The following is a 25,965-nucleotide window of genomic DNA, read 5'->3' as shown; positions in this document are numbered from 1 at the left end:
GGCTGGTCTTGAAATCCCAACCTCAGGTGATCCACCAGCCTTGGCCTCCCAAAGTGCTGGGATTACAGGTGTGAGCCACCACACCTGGTCTGTATTTAAAATTTTTGCTTTATTAATACTGCGAGGTTGTGTTGAGTTTTACTTTTTCTGCTGTCTTCAATTAGGTCTGGTACTAATGTCATTCTGCCCCTGTGAAAATAGTGTACATGCATTTTTCTTTCTCCATGTCCTGGAAAATTTGAGAGTAGAGAAATAATCAGTTTATTTATGTATTTTTTAAAAACAGAATTAACCTACAAAATTACCTTAGCATTTGGAGGAATGTGGGTAGTTTTCAGTAAGTATGTGAAGAATTAATATACAAATAAACTTCATTTGTGCCCGGCCACCTCTCTAAAGCTTTGAAAGATTGTGTTTAGAAATTTACCCATTGTCTTTCTCTTAATTGTAACTCCCTTCAGCAATTTATCTCAGAGTGACCCCATTCAGTCAATAAGTGTTTGCAGAATAGCTTCCATGTCCTGAGCGTTGGGGTAGACGGTGTGGGTGATTCATAAGATGTGGCCTACAATTTAATGTTCCCAGGGTGCTGACCTAAAGCTGAAGCTTCCATTTATGTGAATTTGGTTCTAGAGCAGTATCATTTATCATTGAATATTAATGGAGCGGTATTTGCGGATTACCCTATAGGCTTACGTTAGTCATCCTTGGATCTATAGTATAGTAGCTCACTCCAGGCTGCACACACTGAGCCAACACATCATCTTTCCTTCTTACGTCTGAGTCTGGCTTTCATCTCTGCTGCCGGTCTGCAACCCACGTTGCTCTGTGGGGCGTGGCTTTGCCACTGGTTCCCTGTGCGACTCACTTCTCTTCCATGAGTTTGGGTCTTTTACCTGTAAGAAGGAGACACCGATCTTATTTTGCCATACTTAGATAGTATATGTAAAGCATCAAAACACAGTTGGCACCCAGAAAATCTACATTTACCTCCTTGTTTTGGTATCTCCCAAAATACCTAGCTGAGTACTGGGCTATGAACTACTATGGGGTATGGGATACTTGTTCAGGCCTAGAATATTTTTAGAGCCCTTGACTTGTCTTCCTACTCTCCAGATCCACTCCTTCCAATTCAGTTTCCATCCAAGCTCAAAGTAATTTTAAAAACACTCATGGAACCGTGTCCACGAATACCGGACGTTAAAGACCCATGAGGTCTCTAGTGCCCCCAGTCAACTGTTCAGTCTAAACCTTATGCTTCTTCCTCAGGCTTCCTCTGCTTACCATTCAAGACTTGTCTTTCACTGTCCTGTGCCACCCCAATGTCCACACCTTGGTGCAGGCTCTTCTTTCCACCTGGATCCCCCTTAAACTCTCTCCTTTCAGGCTGGCCCAGGAGCCCCACTCCCCAGTGCCATCTCCATCACATCACTTCTCACCTTGCCTTCTATGAGTCTCTCCTGAGAGCAGACACCACGTATGTGTCATCCATGCATCCCACGTGCCTGGCCCAGGGCCGGCAAAGAGCCAGGCATTCAGCTTGTATCTATTGTCCAGTGAACAATTAGACTTTGGCTTACATGGTAAAATATGAATAAGATTTTCTCCATTTTAGTTCTCTGGGGATCCCTGGGGTAAACTGTTCTTTATAACAGAAATGAGGCCAGGAAAATCAATTGTGTTTCTTGGCTGCAGAAGACGGAACAGTGTGACTTTCCCGAATGTCTCAGGGCACAGCACTATAACGGGTGCTAAGAGGTGAACTGTGCTGGAGGCCCCTTTCAGTCTTACGTGCATTTCAAGCTGAACTCCAGTGAGAACTCACCATTCAGCTGCCCACTGCTCATGAAATTCAGGAGCTGGCGTGCTTGCAAAGCTTCCTTGCACACTTCCTTTCTTCTTTTTAGTAGTAATGAGCTGGTCGGGCAGCTGCTTGGTTGCCGATGATTTTAGAGTTAAACACCCACACTCCAAGATGCTGCCTTCAATAAATGGAGGGAGAACAAAAGGCCACAAAAAAACAGGAGAACGAACGTGGATACGGCATCTTCTGGGCTCTAGGCACAGTGCCTGCTGCATTTGCCTGCTTCCTTCATTGCGTAACTGCCCTGCGATGGGGACACTATTGTAATCACTCCCTTTGTACTGAAGATAGAACTGAGAATGGAAGAGGTGACCTGTACACGGCCACATGGGTGAGATAGGGGCCATTTGTGTGTCTTCTGAGCAATCAGTTTGTTTTTATCTTCTGGAATCTGTGAACGTTATGACAGACACAGAGTTTCCTATCGTTGGTCAGGTTTCTGGAAAGCCTTGAGCTAATGTCTTGCCCACTTGCTGTAAGTAGGGATACTGTTACCCCACCTGCCTCCAGCTTCTGCCCATCCTTTTTCTTCCCGTTTCTCCCATTACTATTTTCCTCATCTATAAAATGCGGATAACAATAATTATACCTGTCACAAAGTATTGTTGTGGAAAAACCAAGTAAAGTGCTCAGGGGAGAATTGGGCACAGTGTGCTCACTCGACGTGGAGCCTGTGAGTTGCCTGAAGCCATTTCTGGAAAAAGACGGACGTGTAACAAAGGGAAGATGAGTGAAACAAGTCCCGTAGCATTTATTGACTTAGCATAGCTTTATTGAGCACCTACTGCAGCCGAGCCCTGGCTAGATATAGGGGCTAGCAAGATGAATCCCCAAAGGCCTTCGGCCTCAAGGGACAAGTAGTTCAGTCAAATCCCAGATCTGCCACAAGTGAATGTCAAACAGGCTTTCTCAGCTGGGTTGATGCGAGTTTCCTCCACGGAGCCTGTAGCAAAGAGCATTCCACACTCTCTACATCTCCTGTCCAACTTTATTTTCTGTGTCCAGGAAGCAGCCCAGATCTGAACCTTACCTCTAGCCATGTGGTTTGTCTGTAGCCCCTCAAAGAAGAGCTTTGCATAAAGAAAGACACCTTGCTGACGCCTCACCCTGGGTCATGATGCCCCGCTCATCCTGCCAGGGCTGCGGGGGTTACGGTTGACTGAGCACACAAACAGAGGACCCAAATTGCAGCTGCGACAGGCAGCTCCGCTGAGGGAAGATAATTTCATTAGGTTCCAGGCTCTTGCTCTAATGCTCTGTGGCGATGTCTCTGTGGCCTTGCAGGCTGGCTGTGCGTGCACTCCTGTGTCTACTGGATAATTTTCCTGTTTTTGTACAGTCAGAATGGTGCATAAGGATGTGCACGTCCATTTTTTGGAGCCAGGAAGAGTGGGTGAAATGCAAGAGTCTGATTTCTGCCCCGATCAAACCATGGGAAAGTTAATTAAGGCTGTGATTTACCAGACCATCCTGATGAAGTTAAGCAGTCCGGCCAGGCTTCCTGCTATTTTAGTGGCAGGAAGTCAAATCGTTGGCTCTATTGGTGACTCTGTAGGTGTGCACTTAAATAATAATGACAGTAATTCCAACGTTTGTAGGAGCTTTACATCCAGCATTTTTGGAAGTCCACCCAGTGTACCTAGTAGGTGGGTGTTATGATTTAGATAAAGAGATGCAGACAAGGAGATGGAGGCTCAGAGAGGTTGCATCCTGTACAGAAGGTAACACAGCCAGGAAATTGTGGAGCAGAGATTAAATCCCAGTCTGATGGTAGGGCCTGTTCTTCTCCCACCTCACACTGCTTCACTTTTAGACTCCTGCATCCCAGGCTCTGAACAGCCAAAATGAAACTGCTATATTATTTGTATCCTGAACGCTTGCTAGCCTTTCATTTCCTTAATAACAAATTAAAATGATCATCGTGGCAGCTGTAAGTAAACTTCACGACCTCACTGCTCCAGGCCCATTTGCCTGCATTTTGGGACAAATTTGGAGCTACAGTCATTGCCTGTGGAAATAGCAAGACTGTGTGACAACTCAATTTCCCGAGTTTCACTTTGTGCAAAATGACCCTGGTGAGACTTGTGAGGGTTTTCTTGTTTGGATCATTTTTCCCAGATGCTGGGGATTGACGCGTTCGCGGATGAAAGCTCCACATCCCAGGCCCGAGGAAGGCCTAGATGTATTGAGCAAATGTCAGAAAGAAGAGGCGCGGCCTGGCCTGGCTGTGTGAGCCTAGGCGGTCCCCTCACCCTGCCACAGTCAGATGGACATCTTCATCAAACCGTTGTTGTTATTTTGCACACCAAGCCCAGCTCCCAGTTTATAGGAATGCTCAATGAATATTAACTTCTTCTCCTCTGTTCTCCCAAATTCCTCCATTGTGGTAGGCAGTGGCCTGTATGTATTTGGAGATGTTCTGTGGACACGTGTCTCAGGCCCATTTAACCACCTGCCCTAGCCTGTAAAGTAATTGGCCACAGGAGCCCACGGCGCCAGCTGGGAGCCAGCTCCCCAGCTCAGCCCTAGACAAGTCACACTCCTGGCCTCAGCCTGGGCCTTGTTGAAGAGATTAGGGTGATTTCTGGCTAACTAACCCTGGGCCAATCACTTTCTGGAAACTTATTTCCTCTTAACATAGGGATAAAAAGCCCAACCAGGGCTGGGCACAGTGGCTCACATCTGTAATCCCAGCACTTTGGGAGGCTGAGGTGGGTGGATCACGAGGTCAAGAGATCAAGACCATCCTGGCCAACATAGTGAAACCCCGTCTGTACTAAAATACAAAAATTAGCTGGGCGTGGTGGCACGTGCCTATAGTCCCAGCTACTTGGGTGGCTGAGGCAGGAGAATTGCTTGAACCCGGAGGCAGAGGTTGCAAAGAGCCAAGATGGTGCCACTATACTCCAGCCTGGCGCCTGGCGACACAGCAAGACTCTGTGTCAAGACAAATAAAAAGCCTAACCAGACTGGGTTGTTGAAAGGCTTAATGCAAGTACCCAAAGAAAGTAATGAAAATACCATCCCCAATTTAAAAACTGGGAAATTTCATGTAATTTCATGGTCTCTACCTTTCTTGAAAAACCAGATCAGCCCTTTTAGGATCACATTCCCACCCTTGACAGTGATTGTCGAGCTGGGCAGCTGCTGTCCCCTGTCAACGGGGCAGGTTCCCTCCAGGTCCCAATCATGCCACGCCAGCCCTTTCAGTCATTGGTGGTATGTGCTTGTTTCTTCCTTGTACAGGGAAGGTCACCAGGCCAGGCTGGTTCCTTCCCTCTGACAAGGTGAGATCCAGGTGAACAGGTTTCAATCTAGGATGCACTTGCCTTAGCGTTGTTGCCTTATGAAGGCACAACCTTGTGGATTAACGCCTCAACTTCTCCATCCCTTAAGAGGTTCAGTGTCAAAGGTCTTAATATTCTCTGGCCCATGTTGAATGATGACTTCAACTTTTAAAATGAAAAACATTTTGGGAGCCCAGAAATTTATCTCCTACATCAGCAGGGCCCTCGGACCCTCGCTCTTCTTCCTGATGATTATGCCACAGCACATTAATTTGGGAAATGAGTTATTGCTTTGGAATGTTTCAGTTCAAACTGTGCTTTTTCTCTTTCAAGGATTCCGCAACTATTAATGAGTTTCTGGCTCTACACCCAGGAATCACACTTCTACACTCCCTCTTCCCATGAGGAGCTTTCCTCTCTGGGTTCTGAAAGAGACTCCTGAATTATTGCTCATATAAAGTTTGAGGCCACAGATGTTTCATTTTCCTTTTACTTTCAAAAGGCAATCTACTTAGATTCACTGGGGCCCTAGAGAATGCTCCTCTTTAATGGGTTTTTGGGGGCTTCCATGGGGAGCTGATCAAACATTATGATAATGCAATCTTTTTGGTGTGAGGATGGAAAGAACTTGTGTGTTTCACGCTGCCACAATCATACAGCCACTCTAGAGGCTGCAGAGTGAGTAGCAGGTACACATGGCCTTTAGGGGTCACATCTGAATTCAAATCCTGGCTACTCCATTCATTAATTGAGTTCCCTTAGGCAGGTGACTTGACTACTCTGGGTTTGATTTTCTTCATGTATAAAACAGGAAACATGACAGGATCTACCTTATAGAGTTGGCTTAAAAAATATTAGGAAGGAATGAGGCTGAGCATGATGGCTATGCTTGTAATCCCAGCACTTTGGGAGGCTTAGAGAGGAGGGTTACTTGAAGCCAGGAGTTTGAGACCAGCCTGGGAAACAGCGAGGCTCCATCTCTACAAAAGAAAAAAAAAAAAAAAAAAAAAGAAAATAATAATAAAAAAATAGCTTGGCATCATGGTGCATGCCTGTAGGGCAAGCTACTTGGGAAGCTGAGGTGGGAGGATCGCTGGAGCCTATGTGGTTGAGGCTGCTGTGAGCCGAGATTGCCCTGCTGCACTCCAGCCTGGGTAAGAGAGGGAGACCCTGTCTCAAAAAAATATTGTTGATAAGAAATGAAGTTAAAATAACTATATCATGTTTAACAGATTTTAATACGCATCTTAAGTGTTTCCAATGACATCATTTTGGATATGAGAGCACAGCCCAATGACAAAACCAACTCCTTCTTTAGGAATTGGCCCCAATTAAGGGATTAGACAGAACAATGGGCAGTAAGCAGGCCCTCCACACGTCACCTCCCAAACCTGTCTTTCGATTTTAGGGTTGTCATTTCTATCCAAGAAGGCATCTTTATAGAAATTGTTCTGATATATTGACTTAGGTGCCATTTACCGAACACGCACTGTTTCAGACCAAAGCCAGATAGGTGAACAACGTCTAGGGGAATCCAGGCACAACCTTCCAAGAATCCTCTCCCAGTGAAGTCATGCAGGACGTGCTTCATTCCTGCAGCTATTTCAGAGGTGTGTGGGAATGTTCGCCAGGGAAGCTTGTTAGAGACTATGTCCAGGGTTTTCACTGGGGGCTGGTCACGTAGGCACCCTTTGCTTAGCACCCACCCATGTTTTAGACTCCAGGTGTTCAACACAAGCCATATTGTAAGTACAGATTAGGCAGGGTCAGCTGCTCTTTTCAGTTCTGGAAATGGTGGGAACACTCTTAAAATCCAACTTCCCTGACACTAGCCTAGGGGCCAGCCTTGCATGTGGACCTTTCCAAGGGTACCAGTCTCAGGCTGGCTACGTGAACTGTTTTCTGTGAAAACGTCCCCGAGACTCCTCCCACGTAGAGAGTGTCTGTGTGTCTGTGTGTATTTGTTTAGGGCAGCAGGGTGGGGAGGTGAAGACAGGGTAGAGATTCCTTCCTCCTCATGGACAAGGTAGCGAATTGAGCACAGGGACAGAAATGCCGTCTTCCCCAATGTGGCTGACTTATGCCCAGAGGAGATACTGCTGGGCATGCTGGACTGTGGTATTGACAGGCATTATTCCTATCCTTGCGGGAATTACAGGGAGACGTGGAGTGGTTTATCTGGCAGGGGAACCCCCACTGGCGCATCTGGCAGTGCCACACATTGACATTTGCAGATGATTTTTAATTTTCCAAACCAACTTTGCTGATCTGATTCTTTCTTTTCTTCTTCCTTTTTTCTTCTTCTTTTTTTCATCAACTTTTCTGCCAAGAGAGGGATTGAAGAATGAAAGTAATTTAATGGAATGAGCTCTTTGGGCTGCCGGGCTCATGTCTCCATGGAGATGGTAATGCAGGCTGTGTCTAGACAGAGGGTTGGTGGAGATGCAGCAGGACAGCTGTGCCCCTCCGACTGGAGCCCGGATCCGCACCGACAGCCCTCTAGGCTGAGGGGGATGTTCTGGCCCTCTTCTGGGGCCTGTCTTTTGAGGTTGGCTGGAGCAAATAGATGTGAGTTCTTCCGAGTTCACCTGTGTGTCCTTTGGCCAAGAGCTGGGCAGGTGACCACCGAGGCACAGGCCCTACTCTTGAATAGCTCATGGACTGCTGGGACAGGCTGATGTGTCATGAGGCTGTGATAGCACATATGATGTGTGGCCACAGCTGGAAATGATGGCCTTGGGAGCCCTGGAGGGGCCTTGCTCATGGGGGAAGTCTGGGAAGGCTTTCTGGTGTGTGTGTGGGGCACCCTCCAAGTGGGAAGCCATGGAAGGCATGCCAGTAGCAGACAGCCTAGAACTTTCAGGAACTCGGACTGTCTTGTGTGTGTGTATGTGTATGTGTGTATGTGTGTGTGTGTGTGTGTGTATGTGTGTGTGTGTGTGTGTGTGTGTGTGTGTTTCTGGGGCAGGAACAATTGGTGAAGTGGGACAGGTAATCAGGGGCCAGAAAGAACACGTGTTTTGGATCCAGACAAACCTGGCATCTAGGTCTTGAGTCCCTACTAACTAATGGGCTGGGATAATCCATTATTTAATCCACAATTTACCCGACTTGTCCAAGCCCCAGTTTTGCCATCTGAAAACCAGGAATATCAACAGTCCTCACTTTATGGAATCTTGGGTAGGACTTAGTGAGATGATACTTGTCAAGTGCTGAGTAGCTGATGATTTAAGGATGTCAGTTTCTTGTCCTGCTTTATTCAGAAACCAAAGGATTTTGAACGTTGTCTTGCTCCAGTGACAGTCTCCAGGATACTTGCATTCAAACCACCTGGATTTGTATGGAAAATGCTGATTTCTAGGTGTTATAGCAGGACGAGGGGATCAGAATCTATGTGTACTCAGGACTGTGCATCTTACCAGTCCCCTTAGATGGCTGTGATGCTTAGTCAAGTCACAGACCTGCTGTAGCAGGAGATGGGAAGTCAGGGGAGGGCTTTTAGCCCCACCATGCAATGTTCAGAAGAGTAATTTAAGAAGAGACTTTTGGTGGCCAACAGGGAGAATGGATAGGGTGGGACAGGCAGGAAGGCTCAGAGAGGAAATGACCCACGTCAAAGGTGCTTTTCTGCCCCATTCATGTGAATCGTCAGCAAAACCCTTAAAGGATGGGGCCGTCGGACTCTGGGTAAGCTCAGACACAGAGGATATGGTCCTGCCCTTGAGGGGCTGTCGGTTGGTTGGGGAGTTTGGACCGCAGATGTAATACAGTGTAATACCCAGGCAACACAGAGTAATACCCAATGGCTTCATGCTGAGGAGATACCCAAACCAAATTCATAGATGATACATAATTATAAAAATAGCAATGACAGCAAGAAGCGTTTATTTGTCACTTAAGCATTTACATGGCACTCTTTCTTTTTGCATTAATCATCTCGGTTGTACCTCATGACAGTTTTTTGTACATTAGTGAAATTATTTAGAGCCACTGTATAGATGGTGAGGTCAAGGCCTGTCTGGATTCTGAGGTGGCCCAGACTTGGTGCGTGAGCATGCTCCATGTGATTATACAAAGTTGGAGGGGCCACAGTGTGTAAAATGGGATGGAACAGAAGGATTAAGATTTGTGCTGGAATGCATGTGAGTGGGAACAAGAAGCAAGCCTGTAAAATCCTATGGGGAATTGATGGCAGTATCATAATAGGTGTTTTTCCTTTTGGGCTTTCAATATTGTTCTTATAATAATGGTACAATAAATTTTAATAAAAATGAACTCTGATATCATTGTAGGTGTATAGGCAGCATAACATATGGTTAGCCAGCTGGGCTTCTGAGTTAGACAGGTCCGAGTTATAATCATCACCCTGACCCTCACATATGTGTAGTCTTTCCATTTATGTCTGATACAACATTGTACAATGGGCGCATTGATAGCCCCTACTCCACGGAGTTTCAAGGGCATAAAGTATTGTAACGCATGTATGCATTCCATGTATGCTAATTAACTAAACGCATTCCCAGGAGAGGCTAGGCATTTACTAGGATATGCCAGGCCCATCCTGAGGGCTTTTATGTACTACCATGCCCCGCCATCCAACAGCAAGGGGGAGGCCGCCATCAGTGTCACCTATCCTTCAGAGAAGTAAGCTGAGGATTCCAAAGGGTAAGCCAACTTCCCCAGGTTCATGTAGTGAGCAGGTGGTGATCTGAGCTTTCAGTCTAGACCTTCTGGCTTCAAAGGCTCTGTTTCATTCATTACTTGGTACTAGGGGAAGGGCTAGGAAAATCCGGGTGTCATCTGGGCAGAATTTACAGAGGTTGCAATCCCTTTGAACTTTCTGCTCAAGCCCTATTGTCAGGATCTTTGGGGCTCAGCCAGGAACAAGGTGGCAGGAGGGCTAATTCTGTCTCTGGAGGTTCTAGCTGCCACATACAGAAGACAAATGTCTGTTTGGCAGCCCTATTTTTATTTCCCCACAAAGTTTAATTTCCCTGATGTGAGTAGTTCTATTGCTTTGAGGTTTCTAGGGTTTGCATTCTTCATAAAAAAGAGTGGTTTATTGAGCACTGTGGTGCCAAGGTGTGGCAGTACCTGAGTGTTAATTAAGTTTATGTTTCCTGACACAGTGAGGGTCCCAGATCAGTGTCCTGGCTTGACAGTGGAAGGGTTTTTGGTGTTCTCCACTGTCTTCCTAATTCCTGAGGTTTCTACCTGGGTGGTGACATATCTTCCTAGGATAAGTTTATAATACACATTGTACATGATGATTTACTTCATTGCACCATTACAAGCAAATGTAGCTGCAAGACAGGAAAATATGTATCACAAGGCCAGTTAAGGTATGGTTAGGGCTGAAGGCTTTAGAATCAGATACTCCAGAGTTCTAAGGAGGCTGTACTTGTTCAGTTACCATGTGGCCTCAGACAAGTTACTAAACCTCTCTGTGCTTTAGTTTCTATAGCTGTAGAGTGGGGGTAATAATTCAGCTTCCAGGGCTATCACGAGGTTTAAAGGATATCGTACATAACAATCACTTGTCAAAATGCTTAGCTCAATTATTGAATAGTCAACTAGTGATTGTTATTATCAGGTAAGCCCATAGGCTGGACCAATACCAGGCAATCTATAGGCACCATCTCATTTAATGTTTACAGCAATTCTGTGGGGTGGGGTTGATTTTTTTTGGTCCCCATTTAACAGATGAAGAAAGAGAGACTCAGAGAAATGAAGCATCTTACCCAGGGTCACACAGCTTATCAGGAGCAGAAGCCAGATTGACCCCTGTCACGATGTGACCATAGTTACTGCAGAAAACTGCCTAAATATTTTCCAGAATGCGGGGTCCAATTCTGCCAGTTGTCAGAAAGAAGCTTCTCATCTTTGAGGAGCACAGCAGGTAGACAAAGAGGTCACTTCAGGGTCAACTAAGAATTCCTCCAGCATCAGACAAACTATACTTCAGATGGCTACATGCAGTGATTTCATCCAACTGGGTTCTTCCCTTCCCTTCAGTCACCCTGTCAAGCTGTAGAACAGTTAAGACAGGTCCTGAAAACTCACTGCAGCCAGTGCTTTGTACCAAAAATGAGGATAAGGTGTGGGCTAGGCAATGAATTAGCCTCTCCCCTATCCCATGCCAGGTCATGAGTTGCAAGTTGGGAATAAGATTTGGTTTCTGTCCATGTAATGCACACAATGAACAACTGAGATCCAGTGGGCTGAGTGCTAAGTGGTAGATGGACGCACAAAGTATAGGTGAAAGCACAAATATGCAAAGGAAGGCTTCTCAGAGGAAGTGACCTGGTGAGTTGGGTTTTCAAGCATGACTAGGAGTTCACCAAGGGGAGACTGGCTGAAAAGATATGCAAGAGGAGTTCATATGACAGTTTTTCTGAGTGGCTGGAGCTTTTGAAGTCCATGCTGAGGAGCATGGCGACAATATGGGGAACAGAGGAGCCCACATTTGTAGCATGTACATCAGGCACTGTGGGAGGACGCTATATTCATTTCCTGGAGCTGCCAAAACAAATGGCCATAAACTGTGTGGCTTAATGCAACAGAAGCTTGTTCTCTCACGGTTCAGGATGTCAGATGTTCACAACTGAGGTGCTGGCAGGGCCCTGTTTCCTCCGAAGTCTCCAGGGAAGAAATGTCTCCTTACCTCTTCTGGCTTGTGGTGAGTGCAGGCATTCCCAGGCTTGTGGATGCATCGCTCAAATCCCGCCTCCCGTTTCACGTGGCCTCTTTTCTCTCTGTGGGTCTGTCTCCCTCTGCATGTCTCTCATAAGGGCGCTGCTTGAATTAAGGCCCTACCTGCATAATCCAGGATGGTTTCATCTCAAGATTCTTAACTTCATTATATCTGCAAGGATCCCTTTCCAAATAAGATCACATTGACAGGCTCTGGAGATTTGGTGTGGGCATATATTTTGGGGGCCACCACTCAACCCACCGTCAGGCCCCACATGCATTATCCCATGTAACCCTCAGAACTCCAAGAGGCAGATGTTGTTAGAATTCCCCTTTGACAGAAAAGGAAACTCACTCAAAAGATTAAAGGCAGGCTTCACTCGAGCAGGGACGTCTCTGTGCTCTTTGTGTGCCCAATGGGTGCAGTTATCTCTGACTCACTGTAAGCGCTCAGTTAATATTTAGTGAATAAATAAGTATCTCAGCCAGGCTTTGTGAGGAGCATAGCATAGGCTAAGAGCCCAGGCCATCCTACATATAACCAGATGCCTGACTGTATTACTTCATGAGCTGTGTGACCTTGAGAAAATTATGCAACCTCTCTGTGCCTTAGTCTTCTCATCTTAAAATTGAAGATACAATAGCACGTACCTCATAGGACTGTTGCAGGGTTAGCAAGAGCAAATCCATGTGCAGTGCCAAGAACAGTACCTGGCACGATCAGTGCCCAGTTCGTGGAAGTGGGAAATATTACCCCCGCACTGCGTCCCAGCAGGGGCAGCAGACAGGTGAGGTTAATTACAGTGGCCTAGGAGAAGTGTCTGGAAGAGCTGTGACTAGACAGAGTAGCGGCTCAAAATTGCCCGAGGACTTTTGGGGAAGTCTTTGGGGAGGAGGAGATAGTTGAGCTGAGTCTAGGGTGAGCAGGGACTTGACGGGGTGGGGAGTGGGAACTGGCATTCTGGGCAGAGGCCAGCAGCTGCAAGATCACGGGGGTGGGGAAAACTAGGGTGTCTGGAGCTTGGAGGGCCAGGGTTGGGGCTGAAAGGGGAATGGAGGTTAAATGCAGAAGGGTCTTGTCTGCTCTGCCAAGGAGATGAACCCTGATCCTGCAGGTGTGGTGGCGGCTCGTTCATCAGGGAGGCAGCGTGACCAAGATGGCTTGTTGGAGAGTCTAGGGTGGACTGGAAGCCCAGGGGCAGCCAGGAGCCTGCTGCACCCAGGGGACAGGTGATGGTAGTCTGCCCCGGGGGGCTTATGATGAAGATGGGGGCAGGGGGAGATAAATAAGCCATGTCAGAGGCAGAAGCTGCCAGAGCTGCTATCTGACTGGGCATGGCTCTGGGGGAGAAGTGGAGGCAGGGCTCGCTGCTGAGTCAGGCCCCAGATGTGGTGGGCAGCGCCGCCTCCTGTCACCGATAAGGGTCAGACACTGAGGCTGGTCATGGGTGTGGTGAGGTCAAGGTGCCCATGAGACACCTTGGTGCCTTTTCTGGACTTACCTTTTGCCAACTAAGGAACCTTGGGCAAGTCATTTCACCTCTCAGAGCCTCACTTTCTCCATCAGCAAAATGGAGATGATAATTCTACCTCATATGATTGCGATGATAGTGTACACTGCGTTCCCAGTCACTCTTAGCGTCTGTTAGGATCGTTATGACTCCTGCCACTGTGATTAGGTGGAGTGAGGGTTGTGGGGCAGCGGTCGCTGTGACTGTAGACCCAGCACATCTTTGCCAGAGTCGCCAACTCCATGCTCTATTTTGAGTTCTTCCTCTCTTCTCTCTCGAATCTCACAAGCCTAAAGAGGAACCTTGGGTGCTAACCCAAACCCTGATTCTTCTCAAGGCTGAGGTGCTTTTGTCAGGCACATGTGGGGTTGGTGGTCGGCGGGGCTGAGGAGGGGGAAAAGCACAGGAGGAGACACGCAGGTGCTCAGCGCGCCACTCCAGCTGCACGTGGCACCGTTTGGGCCAGGTTGCATGTCTGCCTGCTTGTGGATGTCTGGGGGAGGCTGCGTGTGTGTATGCCTGTGTGTGTGTGTCTTTCTCCTTGTGTGTGTAACTGTGTGTTACTGTGTGTGTGTCTCTGTGTGTGTGTGTCTATGTCTCTGTGTGTGTGTGCCTTTCTCTCTCAGTGTGTGTGTCTCTGTGTGTATCTGTGTGTGTGTCTCTGTGTGTGTGAGTGTGTGTCTCTGTGTGTGTGTCTGTGTGTGTATGTGTATCTCTGTGTGTGTGTGTGTATCTGTGTGTATGACTGTATGTGTGTGTGTGTGTGTCTGTCTGTCTGTCTCTCTCTGGTCCTAATTCAACTCAACACTGCAGTTCAGGAAATGTTTCTGGTCCCCACTTTGTATGAGCCACTGTGCCGGGCACAGAGAAAAGGGTGCCACTCACTTGCTGCCCAAGGCCTTCCCGGCAGAAGGTGGCTGGGAGGCATGAGGGGGGATGGGGATGCAGTGTGCTCCAGTAAAGGAGGAGCTGAAGCAGGCTCCGTCTACAGAGTGGGGACAGATTGGGGGTTCAGGGCTGGAGCTGAATGCCAAGATGTTCTCCTTGCTGAGGAAGGGTGCACGGGGGCTCCAGGTCTGGAGAAGCAACTACAGGAGCTCTCAGGGGCTGGAGGGGACAGTATGAGCCAGTGGGGAGAGGCACGTGAGGCTGGAGGGTGGCTGAGGGGGACCAGGGCTGCCTCTGTGGGGAGCTCCTCTCTTGGGCAGGGCAAGGGTGATACTGGCCTCCAAAGCCCTGCAGGGCTGGCCCCTGACGTCCTTCCAGCCTCATCTCAGCGCTCTCTCCTCCTTGTCCCCTCTGTCACAGCCAGACTGCTCCTTCTAGGCCCTCTGGAACCTCAAGCTCCTCTTCCTTGTAGGATCTCTGGGAAGCTCGGAATGTTGCAGGGCTCTGGCCCAGGGCTGCCTGGAGCCCAGTCCCCTCTCGCTTTCAGGACCGTCCCATCAAAGGGCTCCCTCGTGTGCCCTGTTCAGACCACACTCAGGGCTTGGTTTGTGACTGTTTGGTGATTTGTTCATTGAATGTCTGACTGTCTCCCTTCTGTGAGCTCCTTGAGGCAATGACTGTGCACAGCCTCCGGCTCACAGTAGGTCCTTTAATAGGCTTGCACTGAGCGGATGATGAGTGGCTGAGTGAGTGGATGAGGGGAGATGGGAACAGAGGGAGTGTGGTTCTGTGGTGCAGAAATCCTCCAGTCTAGCGCTGGAGAACTAGCGAGCTGTCTATTGCGAGGCTCAGGTTGTTAAATTCAAGAGGTGAAACCAAGGGCTTTAGAACGTCCCTGAGGATGGAGGTTATATGAACTGAGTCAATAAATATTGATGTGGAGTCCGGCTTTCATGTTCAGAGGTGCTTTGCAGGGAAGTGGGAGTTTCTCTCCCCGGCCCTCTTAGGCTGGTCCTGCACGGTGGAGCTTTATTGCTGGAATCAGGCACATGGGGCCTCTGAATTTCACCAATCCACCAGAAATGGGGAGACCAGGTTCAGCAGGCTGCCTCGCAGAACTGAAACCTGCCTGTAGGAAATCTCATCTTGGAACTAAACCAGGACTCTCCAGCTCCTGCCCCACCCCAGCAACCATTGCCAACTCTGAGCCAGAATCCAGAAAGCTTGCATGTGGAGCTCGCCCGCCTGACCTGGCCCTTCCTCCTCTTGTCGCACGGTGCTGTGCTCAGCTCCGATGCCATCTTAGGCCATTGACTCCACCCCACTGCCCCGTCTGACCTCAGCACCTGGGACATGCCTTCCCACTGGCCTCCTTGCCTTCAGCCTCCCCCCGCAAACCTGCCTCCTGTTGCCCCAGAGACATCCCTCTGAAACATAATTCTGACGCTGTTGTTTCCCTGCTTAGAACCGTCACTGACTCCCTGTTGTCCTTGAGATCAAGTCCAAGTGTAATGTGTTCTCCGCCCCCTGCCCAGGCCCCCAGGCTTCCCCATCACTTACACCCCTTGGGTCAGCCATGCCAAGGCCTATGATGCCTCCAGAACAGCCTGTGTGCTCTCCATGTTCTGTCCATGGCTGATGCCATTTCTTCTGCTCAGAGCTTTCTTCCCCCCCTAGTCCTAATGTACTTCCATGATGTCACTTCTGATGTCACATCCTCCAAGAGGACGTCCGTTTTGCCCCCACCCCCAGGCTGATTAGGTCCAGAAGCCCCCTGTGCTGATGGCCTCAGTCATGGTGTTGCCTCTGCTTTGCAAGTGTCTGCATCCGTCAGTCCATCTCTCTCTCCCCCTGTAGACTGTGAGGCCTCAAGAGAGGGCCTGTGCCTGATTGGCCACAATGTACTGTCTGATCTCCGCAGACTCAGGGAGTGATTGGCCTTCAGTTGCAGAACTTACCAAAATTCAGGGCAGGGAGGCAAACTCTCCTTCAGCTAGAACAGCCTCCATTCAGCCTAATTCTGGGGTCATGGAACAGATGACGCGGCCTGGCAGAAGTTGGTCCTGCTTGGGCCGAATCCCACGGGCTGCACCTGTGGCAACCAATCAGCATTAGACCCCTGACTCTGACAGTCATGGAGGGCACCTGGCAAGTGTCAGCACACAGTACTGATTGCATGTGGGGACCACCTGCCTGGACTGCACCTCCAGAGATTCTGGTGTAATTGGTTCGAGGTGGGGCTAGAGCACCAGGATCACTGGAAACATTTGAATCCCAGGGGATTCCAACATGCGCAGCTTCCTGAGAACCACTCACAGGCAGTCCTACTGGAGCAGTGGTTCTCTTCCTGGTTGCACGTTGTAATTACCTGGGGAGCCTTGTCTTGGACTCATGGAATTAGAATCCATGAGGGTGGTGGAAACCTAGGCATCAGCATTTCCTAGCTCCTCAGCTGTTTCTAATGTGAAGCGGGGTTTGAAACCACTACCTGAAAGGGGCCTCCCTCCCGCCCTTTTCTGTTTCCAAAAACACTTGCTGGAGACCTGCTCTGTGCTCATGCTCTCTAGCCTTGGTGGCGCTTCAGTGAATCAGCCCCTGCAGTTCCTATTTGGGATTTCTTTTCTTTTCTTTTTTTGGTGGGGACAGATTCTCGCCCTGTTGCTCAGGCTTCAGTGCAGTGGTGCAATCTCGGCTCACTGCAATTTCCACCTTCTGGGTTCTCTTCAGAGTAGCTGGGACTACAGGTGCGCTCCCATGCCTGGCTAATTTTTGTATTTTTAGTAGAGACAAGGTTTCACTATGCTGGCCAAGATGTTCTCGATCTCCTGACCTTATGATCCACCTCCCTTGGCCTCCCCACGTGTTGGGAGTACAGGCGTGAGCCACCGTGCCCAGCCGGGATTTCTTAACTCAGGGTATGTTAGCAGTGGAAGAGCCCGCCCTGTAAAGGGAACCTGTCCCACAGGCAGGCTTGCTGGGTCCTACACCAGCTCCTAGGAGCCCTTTATTAACTTGCTGCTAATCAGCGGCCGCATCCAGCCCTGTCTGGGCATGTCCATACCCATGTTGGGACGCCTTTCCAGGCTCCTGAGTCTTCCAAGAGGCCTGGGACTCTGCCTAGGCAAGGGTTGGGGTTTGCACATGGTCATTCTGATGGGAGGCTTTCTAGGAGCTCCCTCAGACCCTGCATCAGGCTAGAGGCAATGGCAGGCTGAAGCTGAGGCTCTGAACTCCCTCCTGCCTATGCACGAGCTCTGCAGCTGCACTGTAGTCGTGGATGAGCCTGCGACTAGGTGTCCCCATCTCTCATAGGCAGCTCTCTTAGCTGGGCCCAGATGCGCTCAGGGAAGGGATGACAGCAGGATTTTAATGTCCCTTTATCAGAAAGAGTCACCACTTAGGAAATTGGCTCCCTGCTCCCAGTGCAGAGCTGCAGCTGCCAGGCTGCTCCCTGAACTCTGGGAATCTGTTTTAAGAAACTAAGGTAAACCTCACATAACATAAACTTAATGACTTTGAAATGTACAGTTCAGTGGCATTTAGTGCATTCATAATGTTGTGCAACCATCTCTTCTGTCCAGTTTGAAAACATGTTCATCACCCCAAAAGGAAACCCAATGCCCCTTATCAGTCATTCCCCATTGCCCCTGACTCCCTAGTCCTAGTGGCCTCCAGTTTCGGTGCCTTTCCCTGTCCTGGGTATCTCATCAGATGGAATCACATGACATGTGGCCATTGGCATCTGGGGTCCTTTGGCTCAGCATCGTATTTGGAAGGGCTGTTTGCATCTGCAGCTGGTCCTTCACTCCCTTTCATGGCTGAATAACATTCCACTGCATGGATAGACAACAATTCGTTTATTTATTCATTAGTGGATGGAAATTTGGGCTGTTTCCATCTTTTGGCTATTGGGAAATCTGGGAATTTTAAATTACTTTATCTCTCTGCTCCAAATACATGTTGATCACATGTTCCTAGGTCCTCAGCATTGGTGAGTAGCGGTCCTAGGTGGCCCCCTTTCCTGTACTATTCAGATAGGATGTTCCTAGGGTGCCTATATGTCTTCAGGGTATCTCTTACTTTAAGTCCAGCTTCTGTTGAGTTCTCCACTTCAGCTCCACCTCTTGCCTGGGTGATATTGGACTGATCTGTGGCATCATCTCACCCCATACTGTTCTCACTCCAATGCAGGGCAGGAGGCTGATGAGCATGCAACAGGCTTCAACTGCCGGCTCCGGGTAATGGAGAGAAGGGACATCACACTGTGTCAACAGTAGCTTAAAACTGAATGTTACACGGTATTATCTTAAAAATTCATACACACACTCATGAGGAGTCGCTCAAGGACAGTGTCTGCCTGTGGGATTCGGACAGAATCCTCTCCGTCTCCACCTTCCTCTTTTCCTTTTCAAATTCTTCCCATCCAGTATTTAAAACTGCCGACAAGCAACTCCAGAGTTTTGAAGCAATATCGACTCCTGTCCTTATAAACATGCCCTGGGGTGGGAAAGAGATGGCACGGGCACTCCCAAAGTTAATTTTATTCTTTTTCTGAGTCAAAAGGAACCTTTTCTCCATGAGAAGAATCCTACCATATTTATAGGCCAACTGACTGAAAGGGTCATCAGCTTTAAAAAATAACACACACAGAAATTCTGCTTGTAATGTTAGATGCCTCAGTATCACGGGAGCTTCCCTGCCCCCTTGTACATAGGTGGTGGGATGGGATCAGCACAAGCCCAGAGGTGCCTCTGAAGTTAGCCAGTTACTGCTTTCAGATGAATCCTGATGGTGACCCCACTTTGTTTGGGTTGTATTCTTTTTTTAAGTGTTATTTCAGGTAGTGGATAGGAACTGGGTTTATGCTCTGAATGAGCTGGAGACCACTGCATGCTTTCAAGCAGAAAAGGGCCATGCTTTGTTTTATTTATTTATTTATTGAGATGAAGTCTCACTCTGTCACCCAGGCTGGAATGCAGTGGCGTGATCTCAGCTCACTGCAGCCTCCATCTCTCGGTTTCAAGCAATTATCCTGCCTCAGCCTTTTGGGTAGCTGGGATTATAGGTGCCCGCCACCATCTTCGGCTATTTTTGTTTTTTGGTTTTTTTTTTTTTGGGTATTTTTAGTAGAGATGGGGTTTAACTATGTTGGCCAGGCTGGTCATTTACTCCTGACCTCAAGTGATCTGCCCTCCTCAGCCTCCCAAATTGCTGGGATTACAGGCATGAGCCACTGCACCTGGCCCCTGCTTTGTTCTCGATTTTTACGAAGCTCTGTTTGGTTACTGTGTGCTGAATATATCCAAGAGTACAAGAAAGTCACCACTAGTTAGAAGCCTGTTAGATGGTGCAGGTGAGAGATGATGATGGCTGGTACCCAAGTTGGAAATTATCAAGGTGGTAAGAAGTGGTCAGATTATGGGTGTATTTGAAGGCAGAAATGATGGTTCCTTCTGGTAGATTGGATGTGATGTGTAAGAAAAAGGGAATCAAGGATGCCTGAGCTATTTGGCCTGAGTGACTGTAAACGCGAAGTTGAAGTTTTCCGAGATGAAGAAGAATGCAGGCGGAGCACGTCTGTTTTGGGAGGAGAGTGGGAATTTGGTTTGGGAATGTGTCGAAGGTGTGTATTAGATGTGCAAACAGGGGGAAAGAGGCAGTTGATGTCCGAGATGGGAATGCACCGCTGGTGGGGGAAGGGGGGATGGAAAGCAGGAAGCACTGGAAGTGACAGCTTAATGACCAGCCCCCCACAGCCCACACAGGTAGCAGGAAAAGTAAAATGAGGGGAAAATCACATTTGAAAGCAGAAAGGAGTGGCCAAGCGCAGTGGCTCATGCCTGTAATCCCAGCACTTTGGGAGGCCAAGGTGGGCAGATCACCTGAGGTCAGAAGTTCAAGACCAGCCTGACCAACATGGTGAAACCCTGTCTCTACTAAAAAATACAGAAATTAGCCGGGTGTGGTGGCAGGCACCTATAATTTCAGCTACTCGGAAGGCTGAAGTAGGGAAAAGCACTTGAACCTGGGAGGCGGAGGTTGCAGTGAGCTGAAATCACGAAACTACATTCCAGTCTGGGTGACAGAGCAAGACTCTGTCTCAAAAAAAAAAAAAAAAAAGAGCTTCAGAGATTATTCTGAAGAAGGGGAAAACTGAGGCCCAAACAGCACAGGTGATTTGCCTAAGACTGCAAGTTAGCAACAAAGCCAAAACAGAGCCAGTTCCTTGGGCCTGTCGCCCTTTCTAGCACACCATGCTGCCTGCCAGTTCCAGGTTCTGACAGCTGCATGCAGGGACTAAAGGTGGGCAGAGTCTCAATTCTGTGTTCCCGCAGGTCACCATCCTTGTCAGCCTGGCCCTAGCTTTCCTTGCCTGCATCGTGTTCCTGGTGGTTTACAAAGCCTTCACCTATGACCACAGCTGCCCAGAGGGATTTGTCTATAAGGTAAGAGGTGGTTGGGTAGCCCCAGGTCACTGTCAAGTTCAGTTAGAGGGTCGATCAATGTCTTCTTTTCACTGGTGTTCAAATTCTGGTTGTGACAACCTCCCTACTGACTACTTAAAATGTAATGTGTGTTTCGCAAGGAGTTTCCAAGTTTTCGTGAGGGACTGTCTCCAGTATGCAGTAGAATTCCCCCCCCAGGACGGTGCTTTCCAGGGTCAGGAGGTGGTCCAGCTTCGACAGCACATCAGCGGTGAGGGAAGCTCGCTACCTCTTGACATGGACTGTTCCATCTTGGGAAACCTCGGCTTGACACGGGTCTTCCTGGCTTGACGGCTGTGTGCTTCCCCTTGCAGGGAAGGCCCTCCAGAGCTGTGAAGGCAGGGCTGGGGCTTCAGAGGTTCTTTGAAGCTCTGTCTCCAAGTCTCACAGCTGGGCCCCTCCCCTTGACCCATGATCTGATTAAACTCCTCTGAAAGAACGAAACCTACTACATGACCTCTGGGGGTGTCCTTGCCCCTCTGAACCTCATTTTCTCACCTGCAAAATGGGGGCTGATAATGCCTGCTCCCAGGATTTTCGGGAGACCTTAAAGAGAATTTAAGTAAAATCTGTTAACAAAGGGCCTATTTGATAATGAGCTCCCAACAAATGTTAGTTCCAATAAAGACAGAGTCTGTTTCAGAGCTAACAGAGCTAACTGTTAATATTTATAATTACCATTTGTATCTCTAACACATCAGACCATTTCCTAGACGTTGCCTTAAACATTATCTCAGTTGGGCTGCACGACCACTCTGAGAAATAAAGTTTCTTTGGTTCCCATTTCACATATGAGGAATTACACCTAGAGAGTGTTTAGTTAAAAGGGTTTTCCAAGACATGGCAATGATGATGTTTCTGTGTGGGGAGATCAAATGGGAAGTGTGTCAGCCTGAAAGTATGTGTCCTTCACTTCTGCACTACCCAGACTGCACTCCAATCTGACCGCCTCTAGCTGGCTGACTCACCTGTCCTCTGGCTGCCTCTCTGGGTCATTGCTCACAGCCAATGATGTCTATTTCCTGCATTTTATACTTGTATCTCATTTCTCTTATATCAAAAGTCTTGGCTTCTAACAACGTTCTTGTAATGATGCATTTGCATTATCCTACAATATACATAGAACAGTTACAAAATAGCACCAATGTTACTACTACTAAGAGGTGATGAACCTGGGGACTACCAAACGAACTTGGAGGTTTCTCTACAGCTCTGTGTGTCCTTAGAATACACTCCACCGAGAGTGTAATCTGACTTCCTAGACTTTCATGGAGGGGGTTTGGATCTGACTTCCTGGATTACAGTCCAAGTGGTCAGCACCTGAGGCTCTGGAAGACTTGAAATGGGAACAGTTGAATAAACTGTGACATATCCACACAGTGAACTTCACTACAACTGGGAAAATAAGTAAGGAAGGCCTGTATCCATGGGCAGAGAACACTCTCTGAGATAGCAAGGGTGAATGACGGAAGGAAGGTCCTGCCCGAGTGTGGGAGAAGGGGAGGTGAAAGCTTTTTGCTTTTTGAAAGAAATTCAGGAAGTATAAATTTAAAAAATTAATAAAAACGATTCCTCAGGAGGAAGGTTGGGAACAGAGTGGAGGGCCAGGGATGGACGCGAGGCTTCTCTGGATCTGTATTCCTAAATATTTGTCCTTGAAATATGTAAATGTTTGACATATTTACAAATAAATGAGAAGAAAGAAGAGGTTCATTGTTTGAAGAACCTAGCTCTATGTCAAGTTAAGGACATAAACATGCAAAGAAAATAAATCTTTCAACTGGTTGTAGATGACAGCATGTGGACCTCACACCTTCAGTGAAGTGTATTCTAAGGACTCACAGAGCTGCAGAGAAACCTCCAAGTTCGTACGGCAGTCCCCAGGTTCATTACCTCTTAGTAGTAATATTGGTGCTATTTTGTGACTGTTCTATATAAATAGTGGCATAATGCAAATTTACCATTACGTCAATGTTGTTAGGAACCATGACTTTCGGTATAAGAGAAAAGAGATGCCTGTATAAAATGGAGGAAATAGGCCGAGTGTGGTAGCTCACGCCTGTAATCCTGGCACTTTGGGAGGCCGAGGCAGGTGGCTCACCCGAGGTCTGGAGTTCAAGACCAGCTGACCAACATGGTGAAACCCCATCTTCATAAAAAACAAAAAATATAGCAAGGCATGGTAGCACATGCCTGTAATCCCAGCTGCTTGGGAAGCTGAGGTAGGAGAATTGCTTGAACCCAGAAGGCAGGGGTTGCAGTGAGCCAAGATTGTGCCATTGAACTCCAGTCTGGGCAAAAAGAGCAAAACTCCGTCTCAAAAAATAAATAAATAAATAAAGGAAGGAAGAAATAAACAGTTATTGGTTGTGAGCAATGGCCCAAAGAGGTAACCAGGAGACAGGTGAATCAGCCAGCTAGAAGGGGGTCTGTGGGGGTCCCTACAGCATCCACTACAGTCTGACAGTCTGCAGAGAAGGCTGGCTTGAATCACTGTCAATATCAGGTTCAGGTCATCTGGCTTCTTCTAAGTGGAGCTTTGATGTTTGTGCTGGTGCTGGTTTTGGGAAGGCTGCTACATGCCAGGACCAGGTCAGGAGCTGTCACCTGCCCTGTGTCTGAGAGCCGGATGCAGCTGTGCCCCAGTCAGGGTGACTGTGTTGCTGGGCAGATGGGGAGCAGTTTGTTGAACGACCCCTGACTCTGTCTCTTTCTTCCCCAGCACAAACGCTGTATCCCAGCCTCCCTGGATGCTTACTACTCCTCCCAGGACCCCAACTCCAGAAGCCGCTTCTACACAGTCATCAGCCACTACAGCGTGGCCAAGCAGAGCACTGCCCGGGCCATCGGGCCGTGGCTGTCGGCAGCTGCTGTCATCCATGAGCCCAAGCCGCCCAAGACCCAGGGCCACTAGAGGCCTGCCCCAGCCAGAATGGGGGAGGGGAGTGGGGTGGAGAGGAGGACCCCCATTGGCTAAGCCAAGATCCAGTTACAAGACAACACTGTACTCCTGGGATATGGGGGCGGGGGCGGGGCAGGGCAGGGTGGGGGGAGGAACGCACCAAAAACATGGTGTGTACTGGAGTTGTCTGAACCGATATTTCTTTTCGTTCCTTGGTATTGTTGATTCGTTCCCAAGTCAGGCTCATGTACAAAGGCATGTTTCGTGTTGATTGTTCCCATGTAAGATATTTTTAAAGCCACTGCTTATTCTTTATTAGGAAAATGTAACAGCAGAAAAGGAAAGAAACAAAGAATATGAACAAAAAGCATTAAACTGGCTCCATCGGAAGACGTTGAAGGGCAGTGAAGAGCACAGACTCTGTGGGTTTCTTTGATAAGAACATGTAGTTTCAGTGGAGGCTCCAGGGGTGCAGAATATGTGAGTGACACAGACCAGGACTATTTGGTTAGCTTCTGGTCTGCAGGGTAGGAACATGGGAAATTAGGAATGGCCAAGCTGGAGAGAAGAACTGATTTTGGCATTTCTAAGCCCAGCATGCACACAATCCATAGTGAAATGTACCAGCCTCTGGTACATTTTGCAAGATGAGCACAAACTTTCTGGGCCTCTATACTAGGACCTGGGCAGACCCACATGACTGGGCGCTGAATGCTCACCCTGAGATGGTGGGCTCTGCGTCAGCAAACGCTGAGGAGTGGGCAGATTTTCTTTGTCATTTTCTTGCATTTTCTAGGTCCACACCTGGATACTGCCCATGATGATGAGACAGCAGTGGGTGGAGAGGGAGGGAGGGAAGGCACAGCCCCAAGAAGGAAGGCACGGGACGGGCATGTGACTGACACCAGGCCATAGGTGATAAGCACAGGCACCCGACTTCTAAGTTTTTGTTTGTTGTTTCCCGAAGTGCTGATAACAATAGCAACCACAATAGGATTCCAGCCAGGAGCCTCAAGTGACAGCCAGGAAGAGATCTGAAGCTTGGGGCCGCCACAATGCCAAATCATGTCTAAAGGAAGCTGAAAAATGGGACTGTCTTTTGCCTAGTTCATTGTGTTAAAAGGAGACATTTGTCCAAACTCTCCAACCCAGTTCTAGAAGCTCCTGATGAGGGGGCAGCATCCAGCCTTGACCAGGCCTCCCAGTGTCCTGGAACCACATCAGGCATTCTGCTGCCTCTCACAAACGTTTCAGGAAGGCCAGTTCTGTAGGGTGTCAGCTCCAGGACCCATAGGTCCAGATCCAGCTGAGAGAATTGGTTATTTGAGCTGTGGTACTTTCTCACGAGTCTCTGACAGGCCAGGTAAAGGGTATTTTTTTGTGGCTTGCTATGTTGCTGAAATCATCGTATGCAACAGCTGGGTAATAAGACTAGCATAGCTCAAACTATCTTGCCAACGCTCTCATCTGATTTTTCCTCCCTTCTCCCCCAACCTCCCATCACCCTGAGTCACCTGTAAATTCATTTGTCATCCAAAGCAGAATAACAGATTGTCCCTAGCCAAACTGCTGAGCGCTTTATAATTTCGTGGTGTATTTTTGTCAGTAGGTAGCAGAGGCTGAAGTATTTTTTGGTGTAATTCTTGAAATTTTCTGACAGGAAACAAATAAAGATAGATGTGTCTGAGAGTCTTGACCTTCCTTTGCAACATTCTTTATCTCCTGCTCAGTAACACTGCTGGGGAAGATGCTGGTGGCAGGGGTTCCAGAGAGCAGGGTGAGCCCTGCAATGTTCTGTTGGGCTGGGGCTAAAATTGGGCTGTACGGGAACTTCCATCCTCAGGCAACTGGGGCCTGAGATGGTGCTGAGGTCCTAAGGAAGGACCAAGAGGTGCACCTGGCTGCTTGTCTGGCAGCTCAACGTCCTTCATGTGGTCGATGCCTGCTGGGCACTTTCTAGGTCCAGGCTCTGCTGGGCATGGGGAAGACAGCAGTGGGTGACACAGAATCATGGCCCTGAAGTCTGGCTATGGAGTTGGATGTGAAAATAAAGGTGTGATGATGCCATTGACTTAATGCAACTGGTGGTTACCCACAAGTGAGGAGGAAGATGTTGAAAACTCCTTTTTAAATTAGCTCATTTAGGGCTCAGCATGACCTTGGCAGGTAGCGGTCACTGACCCCATTAGACAGATGAAGAGATGGAGGCTCAGAGGGTAAAAAGAGACTGTAGTATGAGGGCTGTCGCAGAGTAGTGGGGTGGGGGGGTCCAAACCCAGGCTTTACGGGACTCCTTTGCACCTCCAGACTACTTCTGTTCCACGTTAGACCCCAA

The 25,965-nt window shown here is 48.3% G+C and overlaps 1 protein-coding gene across 1 annotated transcript in view; it reads left to right on the top strand.

Annotated features, from left to right (window-relative positions):
• Positions 1-25,319, top strand: part of NSG2 (neuronal vesicle trafficking associated 2) — a 61,110-nt gene extending 35,791 nt beyond the window's left edge. The window contains exons 4-5 of the mRNA XM_003936134.3: positions 20,579-20,689; positions 23,451-25,319. Of these exons, the coding sequence (XP_003936183.1) occupies positions 20,579-20,689; positions 23,451-23,642 (303 nt within the window). The 3' untranslated portion in view covers positions 23,643-25,319. The remainder of the gene's footprint in view (positions 1-20,578; positions 20,690-23,450) is intronic.
• The last annotated feature ends 646 nt before the right edge of the window (positions 25,320-25,965 follow it).

The sequence above is a fragment of the Saimiri boliviensis genome, chromosome 20 (genome assembly GCF_048565385.1).
Source record: "Saimiri boliviensis isolate mSaiBol1 chromosome 20, mSaiBol1.pri, whole genome shotgun sequence".
Taxonomy (NCBI): Eukaryota; Metazoa; Chordata; class Mammalia; order Primates; family Cebidae; genus Saimiri; species Saimiri boliviensis.
Note: the sequence above shows the minus strand (reverse complement) of the source record. Positions and strands in the feature narration are given on the sequence as shown.